General features: G+C 44.6%; 1 protein-coding gene across 3 annotated transcripts in view; it reads right to left on the minus strand.

Moving 5' to 3' along the window:
* Positions 1 to 3,585: 3,585 nt before the first annotated feature.
* The window catches only part of LOC124151382 (serine/threonine-protein phosphatase 6 regulatory ankyrin repeat subunit C-like), a 36,509-nt gene continuing 27,884 nt past the window's right edge, over positions 3,586 to 12,210 (minus strand). For 2 of the 3 annotated variants that reach the window (XM_048384750.1, XM_048384752.1), the window contains 5 exons: positions 11,559 to 11,676; positions 9,673 to 9,883; positions 8,481 to 8,588; positions 5,744 to 5,910; positions 3,586 to 4,549 (listed from right to left, as the gene is read on the minus strand). In XM_048384750.1, the coding sequence (XP_048240707.1) occupies positions 3,681 to 4,549; positions 5,744 to 5,910; positions 8,481 to 8,588; positions 9,673 to 9,883; positions 11,559 to 11,676 (1,473 nt within the window). In that variant the 3' untranslated portion in view covers positions 3,586 to 3,680. The remainder of the gene's footprint in view (positions 4,550 to 5,743; positions 5,911 to 8,480; positions 8,589 to 9,672; positions 9,884 to 11,558; positions 11,677 to 12,210) is intronic. The other variant, XM_048384751.1, reaches the window with a different exon arrangement.

Genomic DNA, 12,210 nt, shown 5'->3' on the forward strand with positions numbered 1-12,210 from the left:
CAGGGGACATTGCATGGAACATGATCACGGAGGCGTCAAGTTTGGAAGTGTCCCCCACATGTCTTCCATAAAACTATTTGTATAAATAAAACGTGCAAGTGTAATGAAGAAAAACCTCAAAATCAGTCTTAAAATGTTCCTAACAATATTTCAAACCATTTCAAACCATTATCAATTTCAATGCACAAACCATTATTTCCACCACTAATTTGCCATTTACACCATGATCGAGACTGATTGTGTAGCCTTTCAACGGATGCATATTCCTCCCTGCTCATTGCATGCATTGGGCAAGCTGTATTGACGATTGCACGCATTGCAAACGGCCTGCACAATGGGCAGTTGCACAGATTGGGTATAACACACATACAGACAGGATAATACCATCCCATAGGAGAGGATATCGGAGATACAATGCACATGCCGTCTCTTTTCAAGTATTCAAGACTCCACTCATGTAAATACACAACCCATGTGGAAATTTATTGAGCTGCTTGTTTTGTATATCATCAACTACGTGAGTCAATGCGTAAGTACACTGTGAGCTGCTTGATTTGTATATCATCAACTGCGTGAGTCAATGCGTAAGTACACTGTGTGCTGCTTGATTTGTATACCATCAACTGCGTGAGTCAATGCGTAAGTACACTGTGTGCTGCTTGATTTGTATACCATCAACTGCGTGAGTCAATGCGTAAGTACACTGTGTGCTGCTTGATTTGTATACCATCAACTGCGTGAGTCAATGCGTAAGTACACTGTGTGCTGCTTGATTTGTATACCATCAACTGCGTGAGTCAATGCGTAAGTACACTGTGTGCTGCTTGATTTGTATACCATCAACTGCGTGAGTCAATGCGTAAGTACACTGTGAGCTGCTTGATTTGTATACCATCAACTGCGTGAGTCAATGCGTAAGTACACTGTGTGCTGCTTGATTTGTATACCATCAACTGCGTGAGTCAATGCGTAAGTACACTGTGTGCTGCTTGATTTGTATATCATCAACTGCGTGAGTCAATGCGTAAGTACACTGTGTGCTGCTTGATTTGTATACCATCAACTACGTGAGTCAATGCGTAAGTACACTGTGTGCTGCTTGATTTGTATACCATCAACTGCGTGAGTCAATGCGTAAGTACACTGTGTGCTGCTTGATTTGTATACCATCAACTGCGTGAGTCAATGCGTAAGTACACTGTGTGCTGCTTGATTTGTATACCATCAACTGCGTGAGTCAATGCGTAAGTACACTGTGTGCTGCTTGATTTGTATACCATCAACTGCGTGAGTCAATGTGTAAGTACACTGTGAGCTGCTTGATTTGTATATCATCAACTACGTGAGTCAATGCGTAAGTACACTGTGTGCTGCTTGATTTGTATACCATCAACTGCGTGAGTCAATGCGTAAGTACACTGTGAGCTGCTTGATTTGTATACCATCAACTGCGTGAGTCAATGCGTAAGTACACTGTGAGCTGCTTGATTTGTATACCATCAACTGCGTGAGTCAATGCGTAAGTACACTGTGTGCTGCTTGTTTTGTATACCATCAACTGCGTGAGTCAATGCGTAAGTACACTGTGTGCTGCTTGATTTGTATACCATCAACTGTGTGAGTCAATGCGTAAGTACACTGTGTGCTGCTTGATTTGTATACCATCAACTGTGTGTGTCAATGCGTAAGTACACTGTGTGCTGCTTGATTTGTATACCATCAACTGCGTGAGTCAATGCGTAAGTACACTGTGTGCTGCTTGATTTGTATACCATCAACTACGTGAGTCAATGCGTAAGTACACTGTGAGCTGCTTGTTTTGTATATCATCAACTGCGTGAGTCAATGCGTAAGTACACTGTGTGCTGCTTGATTTGTATACCATCAACTGCGTGAGTCAATGCGTAAGTACACTGTGTGCTGCTTGATTTGTATATCATCAACTGCGTGAGTCAATGCGTAAGTACACTGTGTGCTGCTTGTTTTGTATACCATCAACTGCGTGAGTCAATGCGTAAGTACACTGTGTGCTGCTTGTTTTGTATATCATCAACTGCGTGAGTCAATGCGTAAGTACACTGTGTGCTGCTTGTTTTGTATACCATCAACTGCGTGAGTCAATGCGTAAGTACACTGTGTGCTGCTTGTTTTGTATACCATCAACTGCGTGAGTCAATGCGTAAGTACACTGTGTGCTGCTTGTTTTGTATATCATCAACTGCGTGAGTCAATGCGTAAGTACACTGTGAGCTGCTTGTTTTGTATACCATCAACTGCGTGAGTCAATGCGTAAGTACACTGTGTGCTGCTTGATTTGTATATCATCAACTGCGTGAGTCAATGCGTAAGTACACTGTGTGCTGCTTGTTTTGTATACCATCAACTGCGTGAGTCAATGCGTAAGTACACTGTGTGCTGCTTGATTTGTATATCATCAACTGCGTGAGTCAATGCGTAAGTACACTGTGTGCTGCTTGATTTGTATATCATCAACTGCGTGAGTCAATGCGTAAGTACACTGTGTGCTGCTTGTTTTGTATATCATCAACTGCGTGAGTCAATGCGTAAGTACACTGTGTGCTGCTTGATTTGTATACCATCAACTGCGTGAGTCAATGCGTAAGTACACTGTGTGCTGCTTGATTTGTATACCATCAACTGCGTGAGTCAATGCGTAAGTACACTGTGAGCTGCTTGATTTGTATACCATCAACTACGTGAGTCAATGCGTAAGTACACTGTGTGCTGCTTGATTTGTATACCATCAACTACGTGAGTCAATGCGTAAGTACACTGTGTGCTGCTTGATTTGTATACCATCAACTGCGTGAGTCAATGCGTAAGTACACTGTGTGCCGCTTGTTTTGGCAGCGTTGCTGTTTGTGAAAGCTAATGGATGTCATCAGCCTAGAAATGACGGGACCTCAACAATAGCAACTGTGTATTCGTTACACTTGCTCTTATACTTTGTCAACAAGTTCATGATATGATAATCTGGTTTGACTGATGGGCGGCATTGTCAAGATATCTTCTCATTAGTCCGACATTCCAGTAGTGCCCCAGTTAAAAACAAGAAGCTATGAGGAAGCCGTCACCTTGGGATGACAGTGTTGCATCAATTCAAAACAGCCATCAAAAAAAGGCTTTAAAATTAGATGATTTATTGTCGTGTATTGATCTTGTCGTGTTTGCATGTCGAAGGTGACACAGCTAGTCCCAGGTTTGTCTTGAGTCTAGTTGTGCAGAAACGTGTGTGGGCGAGTGTACGTAAAGTTGTCTAGTTGTGCAGAAAAGTGTATGGGCGAGTGTACGGAAAGTTGTCTAGTTGTGCAGAAAAGTTTGTGGGTGAGTGTACATAAAGTTGTCTGGTACAGTGTGTGGGCGAGTGTACATAAAGTTGTCTAGTTGTGTGGCACAGTGTGTGGGCGAGTGTACATAAAGTTGTCTAGTTGTGTGGCACAGTGTGTGGGCGAGTGGACATAAAGTTGTCTAGTTGTGTAAAGTTAGAATATTATGTGTTCTGTTCTTTCGCCAGAAAATCGGATTGCATAAAACTGTATAGGACACACCAAGACAATGACAACAATAGCTATACATGTTTATTCAGGGAACATTATAAAAAGATTTCAAAAAGATAATTTGTTTTAAATAGCAAAAATGATTTCCCATTCTAGCTTCATCTAAGCTAAATCCCAGTGCTTGAAGACTAAGTCGTACATGTCCTGAAGGAGTAGAAAAGTCTTCAATGTGGACGGCACAGGCAGCTCTTCAACAAGAGGTTCAATTGACCTTTGAGTTCGATTTTGAAGAACACACCTGACTGACCTTCTGCAAAGTTTGAGCAGACTGTCTGGCTGACGTGTCGCCGATGCTGGTAATATTTGGCAACTCGGAACCAACTTTGGCCGTTGCTGACACAGCATATAAGCTAGATCGTGGAAATCCTGACAATAATATATCAGCAGTTTGAGCATTGACAGGTCTTCCCATTTCAAATGTTCTACCTGTATGTCCCTGGAATGTATTTTGGCACCATATTGTAGCAGAGTACATGTTGTATCTAAGTGCCCGTATATTATTGCATAATGGATAGGTGAGTATTTGTCTATGTTATCTCTACAATTCATTTCTGCACCCGCTCTCAACAACATATGCAACGCTTTGACACTGAAGGATTCTCCACCATTTGTTCCATGAGTTTGTTTCACTTGATGCAATGGGGTACAGGTTTGATTGGCCCGCTGCATCTTTTGTTTCACATTCCGTTGACTTATGTGAAGTGCATAGAATAACGGAGTGTGGCCAAACACATCTCTCCGATTTACATCTGCGTCATAGTCGATGAGAATTTTCACGATATCCAAGTGTCCAGCTTCACAGGCCAAGGTTAGGGCTGTTTTCCCCAAACGTTCCACCATGTTCACATCCGTTCCCACACTGCACAGCAACCTGACGACGTCTGTGTGTTTTTCCTGCACTGCGATGTGCAGAGGCGAGAACAGTTTGTGCTTCCAGCCAGTCGTATTGCGGGAGATCGAGACATCGCATCCTGTCAGAAAATATCAAAGTCATTTGAATCAAGGTCTTAATATATATGTCTAGTGTGATCGGAGATAAATAAAGTAATAAGAGTGCATTAAATCAGGACGATTGGGTAACCTAACTGTTAGCTTGTCACGTCGAAGGCCCGGGTTCAATTTCTTATATAGATACAATATGGGAACGTCTGTTCGATGTCCACTGTCCTGATATTGTTGGAATATTACTGACGACAGCGTTAAACCATAACCCATTAATGTGGAATGGTAAAAAAATAGGGATGTGTATTTCATATATTTTTGTTTTCTTTTTGACCAGAACCATTTATCAAGTTAGATCAAAATCTCAAAATCTCAAACTGTCTTGGAAAAAAACGCCTCTATTGTCTCGTGGACAGAACATCAGCTTTGAGGACGTGAGTCAGTATACTGTGTCTGACAGGGGTATCCATGCTTGACTACAGCATGGTATCTCAGTGGGTGTATGTTTTGAAGAGTACGTTAAATCCCATTTCACTTCACCCCTTTGGGAAGAGCAAGGACCTTATGACGTGTATTACTGCTAGTCAGAATAGACACAAAACAAGAGGTTTTCAAGGTCAATGGCAGACAGTGGTTTCCTTGATCATTGCTTTGCATTTTTCTTTTCATATCTAACCCATACATGTATATCTTGCTTTGTAGGTTGCCTCCAGTGGTAAAGCGTCCGCCAGGAAGGTCCGGGGCTCGATCCCCGGCCGCGTCATACCAAAAGACGTTAAAAGATGGTACCCTGTCTTGCGCTCGGTATTAAGGGGCTAAAACAAGGACTGGTCGGCTCGGAGTCAGTATACTGTGTCTGAGTGGGGTATTCATGTTAAACTGCGGCATGGTATCTCAGTGAGCTATCACTATAAATCGGCATCAGCCCGGACTAGTACACACACACACACACACACACACACACACACACACACACGTGCATGCACGTCGCTTGCAATAATCTTGGACGCGACGTTAAACTCAATTTCACCTCACCTCATCCCTAAAAGTGATATATTTATCGTGAAGAAACTTAATTAAAGTTAAAAGTCTTAGACGCTCAACATTTTGGCGAAATAAAAAATCACGGATATGGTGCTGACAAAACAACATCATGAGGGCGACTCTGGGACTGAATCTGATTAACTCTCCACAGCGGTTTACGGCAGAAGGATACCACCTACCTGCATTTATCAACATGGAGGCAATCTGCAGATGGCCCCTTTCACAGGCCAGATACAGAGGGGTGACGTTCCCACGATCAACGACGTCAAGGTCACTGCCCTCGCAGATGAGGAAGTTCACAACGTCACTGTACCCCAGACAGGATGCATAATGCAGAGGTTTGTGTCTGAAACGTAAGGATGGTCGATGACGGGTTTGTTTTGTAATATATTTTGGCCGAATCAACTGAATTGGCAGAAACATCATAAACAAGTGTCCAAAAGAAACGATACCACCTGTTTGCAACGACATAAAAGAAAAACTAAACAATGCAGAAGTTTAGGATTGGTGTTATGCTTTTGAGAAATCCTTTCACAACATCTGTACAAAACTTTCATTTCAATAAAATCTGTACAACCAATATGACAAGCCTTTAAAGATGGGTGGGGTCGAAAAATGAACATTTCGTTAGAGCACTGATCACAGAAACAACGGGAAATGTCACACCACACGTCTCAAAGTCAAGTCAGTAGCGGGTATGTCCACCGTGAGCATCAATACATGCCAGAACACGCCTACGGACTGATGACGTCAAACGTCTGATGACGTTGGGAGTGATGCGTTGCCATGCCTCGAGGAGACATCGTTCCAAGTCCTGGACGTTGACTGGAGGCACACGGCGATGTCGGATTTGCCGATCGAGGTGGTCCCATAAGTGCTCGATGGGATTCATGTCCGGTGAACATGCGGGCCATGGCAAAACCTGTACGTTGGCGTTGGCAAGGAAGTTCTGTGTCAATCTTGCTGTGTGTGGCCTTGCATTGTCATGTTGGAAAAGGAGTCCACGAGGCTGTTGCTGAATAAAGGGCACCACAACAGGCCGTAGGATGTCATCAAGATAACGCTGTGCATTCAGGTTTCCACGAATTACGACAAGCATCGTTTTGACGTCACCACATATGCCATCCCAAACCATTAACCCTCCACCTCCAAACGGCCGGACCTGTTGGATACAGTTAGGCGCCAAACGTTCACCAAATCGTCGGTATACAAGCTGCCGTCCATCGTTTCTGAAGATGAGGAATCTGCTCTCATCAGAGAACATAACACGTGCCCAGTCCCGCCGTTGCCAACGTCGAACTCGCCTGGCCCAGATCAGTCTGTTGTTCCGGTGTCGAGGCGTCAGGAGCGGTCCGCGGTAGGGATGACGTGGCCGGATACCATACTGCCGTAATCTCCTGTAGACGGTCTGTCGACTGATCCTGTGTCCCAGTGCTGTAGCCGCCGTGGACGTCGCTGTTACGGTGCGGTTCCTCAGGTGTAATACCCGGATGTAACGATCTTCACGGGGCGTGGTTACTCGTGGCCTCCACTCCTGGGCCTGTCTGACGTCTGACCTGTCTGACGTAACCGCTGCATCAACCTGGTGATAGTGATGCGTGAGCAGCCCAACCTTCTGGCGACGTCGACGTGTGACGCTCCTTGTTGGACCATTCCAACGGCTCTCTCTCTCTCTCGATGACTGTCAAACGTGGCATATCTTGTGTTCTTTTTGTTGCTGTGTTATCAACGTGTCTGATCAGCCGTTTTATACAGTTTTTCTGCACGTGCAGAACATGCTAGAGAGGGAAATGTCACTTTCACGAAATTTACGTTTTTTCCCGGAAGTGATCACGTGTTCCCGGTATTTTTTATCGACTATGCTGTGTTTGGGATGTGCAATACGATTTGGCATGTTTTCATACTTGACAATTCACTTTGTAAAAAACAATTTTGAAAATAAGTTGGTATCGTTTCTTTTGGACACTATTTTATTTAGAAGAAAAGAGGTGCTTTTGCACTTTACGCTTAATCTGTACTTAACACTCTTCATTGCTTAGTCGTCATACTGCTGGTTTCTACCAATGTGGAAAACGCCTGGGATCTGTATTACGGTTGGTTGTCAAAGTTGCATTGAGAAGTATTTCAGTTATATTGGGTTAGACCCGTGACGATGCGGGTAGAGAATAGGTCTTCAGCAACCCATGCTTGCAGTAAGAGGCCACACTGCTTGTCGCAAGAGACATCTAACGGGATTAAGTGGTCATTGCAGCCATTGCCCCTAGCGATATTTACAGCTATCCACAAACGTATAGGTCACTGGGATTAGGAAACATGTTGACAGTTTCACGCTGGACTTCAACATCGGCATGTGAAACACGTGTTTGAATACATCATCATCTATAAACACATCACTATCATACTTGCCATATCAGCAACCCATGCTCATTGCCCGCCCGCCCAGCCACCTACTCAGTCACTCACTCACTCGACCCGTGTAGATTCGGGTTAGAATAGGTTCCATGTTTGCTGTAAAAGGCGACTATGCTTCTCGAAAGAGGCGACTAACGGGAGCGGGTGGTCAGGCTCGCTGCCTTGGTTGGTGCATGTCATCGTAATCCAGTTGCGTAGATAGATGCTCGTGATATCAGTCACTGGATTGTCTGGTCCAGACTCGATTATTTACAGACCGCCGTCATATAACTGGAATATTGCTGAGTGCGGCGTAAAACAACAAACAAATCATATAGGGTTAATGTGTAAAAAGCCCAAAGCGACGTCGGTCATGGACGTTATCTTTTGCAAGGGTACAGCTACGATGCTGATACATCTCTCACGCTAATCAAGGTGAATCTGGGATGCGGGTGTACGAATCCAAATTGTCGTGTCAAACACTTGGCTTGATCACACGAGCGATTGTTAATTGACGGGAATCACCTTGCGTCATCGGCCTGTTCAATGTCAGCGCCATGCATGCAGAGAAGAGATATAAGTTCAAGGTTGTTCCTCTCGATGGCCTCCTTCAAAGGGGAACTACTCCTGCCCCTGAAACAGGTACATTTCAGGTCATGCCGTGGCCTATTTCACATCTGGGAAAGTAATTTGTAATATAGGGTCGCGTTTAAATGGATATTCAAATTATTACTAATCATTTGCTCTTTGTCTCTTTGCTATAAATAACAAACTTCAAATCATATTTTTTAATAATATGTGTTTCTGGTTTTAACTATGTAGACTGTTCATTGTCGCGTCATGGTGGATGAGTGTCTGTGGAGTGAGTGAGTGAGTGAGTGAGTGAGTGAGTGAGCTGGATCCCTACATGTTTGAGTAAAGCGGGAGAAGGATACCTTTGGAGTTTCAGGAGCACAATAGATCTTCGGTACACAAAAGCTTGCCAGAAGAGCCGACTGAATAGAATATAGTGTCCAGTTGTGTTATCTGGTTGATTGTGTGTCATCGTACGCTAACTGTAGGGATTGCTGCTCATGCTGTCAACCTCTTGTTAGTCTGGTCCAGACCAACTGGTGTCTGTGTAATATATAGCCCATTGTCCGCCCACCCAGCCACCCACTCACTCACTCACTCCACCCCTGAAGATCCGGGTTAGAATAGGTCCCATGCTTGCCGTAAAAGCAGACTATGCTTGTCGTCAGACGCGACTAACGGGATCGGGTGGTCAGGCTCGCTGACCAGGTTGATGCATGTCATCGTTTCCGAGTTGCATGGATCGATGTTCATGATGTCAATCACTGGATTGTCTGGTCCAGACTCGATTATTTACAGACTGCCGTTGTAAAGCTGGAATATTGCTGAGTGTGGCGTAAAACAACACTCACTCACTCACGGATGTGGGAGCAAAGTAAACATGATGTCTGTTGTTGCCAACCCACAACCGCCAGCAGCTAGCACCGCAAACTTCACGATCCTGCCTACACCACGTTCCTCCGTCGTGAACACAGCTGTACCGTGTGGTCGCTATTTACAATCAACGAATCAAGTCTGCTTCCATCGAAAATGAAGCCAGCACGTTGTGAGACCAATGAGCGCTAAACTTATCAACTTACCCAGACAAAAACTCAAAATAGTAAGATTGTTGGTAAAAATGGCCACCATACAACGGAAAACTTACTGTTTCATAAAGCGATCACTGCATGGCGTATTGACATCAATACCCGGATGGCGCAGAAGGACCTGTACTGCCGCCATCTTGTTCTCCGCGACAGCTCCCCACAGCGGAGTACAGTTGTTATGATCCGGCATGTTGATACAAGCCCCGCTTTGGAGCAGATGCTTCACCAGGTCTTCAGCCCCCATCCGACTGGCTAAATGAAGTGGTGTATCTGGAAAATATGCACGAATTAAAGGCCGTAAATAGAACGTTCCACATAGTGAGCAAGTGAATATGTGATTGTGTTACGTCATGGAAATATGTGTGTTGGAGAATTGGGATTTGTGACGACTTACATAGTGAGTGAGTGAGTGAGTAAGAGAGTGAGTGAGTGAGTGAGTGAGTGAGTATGGTGTTTTCGCCGCTTTTAGCAATATTCCACCCACATCATGGCGGAGGACACCAAAAATAGGCTTCACACATTATCTAGACTAGATTCTGACTGGTTATGGAGCAAGTGTGCAATTATTTTTAATGTAGGCCGCTCAGAGGCGAGGTACAAATGACACAGTGCCCGCTAATGTGTGTTTGTTTGTTGTTTAACGCCGAACTCAGCAATATTCCAGCTATTTGACGGCGGTCTGTAAATAATTGAGTTTGGACCAGGCAATCCAGTGTTTGACATCATGTAGCAATTGGGATCGATGATATGCATCAACCAAGTCAGCAAGCCTGACCGCCCGATCCCGTTAGTCGCCTCTTACGACAAGCGTAGTCGCCTTTTACGGCAAGTATGCGTTGCTGAAGACCTATTCTGCCCCGGATCCCCAGGGGTCTTGCCCGCTAATAAATCAAACGGACCACATATTAGGTTACATGCTTATCTCTCATAATTATTGTTGAGTTTCTGAAATAAACCGATGTTTATCCGAATGCAATGGGTAAAGGGAAGTAACTCGGTTCGTTTGCGTTGTCTGCTACGAGGTTTGTTCGGTGAAACTGCGGACATATATTTCGGATCTGTATGAATTAATGTCAGCCAAATACATTCGTTTTCAACCGATCCCTCGGGGTATATAGTGTGATGTACCCTGGGTATGGGCCTATGTAAACCCCGACTTCGGTTGACAACTTATAGTGTAATCATGTCGGGAATCGAACCCGGGTCTTCGGCGTAATGAGCGAACACTTTAACCACTAGACTACCACACCGCCCCTTCCGGAACATCCTCAGCATTCACTCACGACCGCCTCCGTGATCTGGTAGTAGAGCGTCCGCCCGGAGAGCGGAAGGCCGGGGTTCGATCCCTGGCCGCGTCATACCAAAACACGTTAAAGGATGGTACTTGTTGTTACCCTGTCTGGCGCTCGGCATTAAGGGGCTAAAACAAGGACTGGTCGGCTCGGAGTCAGTATACTGTGTCTGAGTGGGGAATTCATGTTAAACTTAGGCATGGTATCTCAGTGTGCAAGCACTATAAATCGGCATCAGCCCGGACTAGTACAAGCAGCCACACACACACACATGCATGCACGTCGCTATATAAGTGCAATAATCTTGGACGCTACGTTAAACCCCCTTTCACCTCACCTCACCTCACCACCTACCCGTAAAATTAGTTATCATGGGATGCGGCGTTCACACATCAAACAAATGTATAGTGTAGTTATATATGTGCTTTCTCATGTGCAGAGGGGGCTGTCGGGTAGCCTAGTGGTTAAAGCGTTCGCTCGTCACGCCGAAAACCCGGGTTCGATTCCCGACATGGGTACAATGAGTGATGTCCCCCGCCGTGATATTGCTGTAATATTGCTAAAAGCGGCGTAAAACCAAACTCACTCACTCATGTGCAGAAGGAATGGCTCACAACGTTCACCTATCAGTCACTAGATCTAGTCCGGTGTACCTGTATAATATCCAGCTGTGATATCGGCACCTCTCTTGATGAAAAGTTTGGCTAAATCATACTGACGACTTTGTATTGCTGCATAGAGGAGTGAGCTGTGGCCGACAGTGCAGTTCACCTGTAAACAAATCACATCACAATAAGTCTCACATACATATTCCTCACGTCGAACTAAGGGAGAGTTTCATTCAATGGTTTAGGGCGCCACTGTGCCCAGGCCAGAGTCTGTGTCGTGTTGCTGGAAACGGCTAGGCTTGAGCAAGTGTCGCTTTCCCGCATATCAAGTTTCATTAACATATGAAATGGGAACTATCAAACTAATTCAGTAATCGAAAACAACAAATGTTGTTATGTTGGTTTTTGTAAAAACTATAAACGTTATCCGTCACCACAATATCCAAAATGATTCATTAATCAAAGGACCCGTGAAGATCCGGGGTAGAATAGGTCTTCAGCAACCCATGCTTGCCGTAAAAGGTGACTATGATTGTCGTAAGAGGCGACTAACGGGATCGGGTGGTCAGGCTTGCTGACTTGGTTGGTGCATGTCATCATATCCAATTTGAGTGCATCGAAGCTCATGATGTCAATCACTGGATTGTCTGGTCCAGACTCTATTATTTACAGACCGTCGTCATACAGCTGAAATATT

This window comes from Haliotis rufescens, unplaced genomic scaffold (assembly GCF_023055435.1).
Source record: "Haliotis rufescens isolate VD_foot unplaced genomic scaffold, xgHalRufe1.0.p SCAF_50, whole genome shotgun sequence".
Taxonomy (NCBI): Eukaryota; Metazoa; Mollusca; class Gastropoda; order Lepetellida; family Haliotidae; genus Haliotis; species Haliotis rufescens.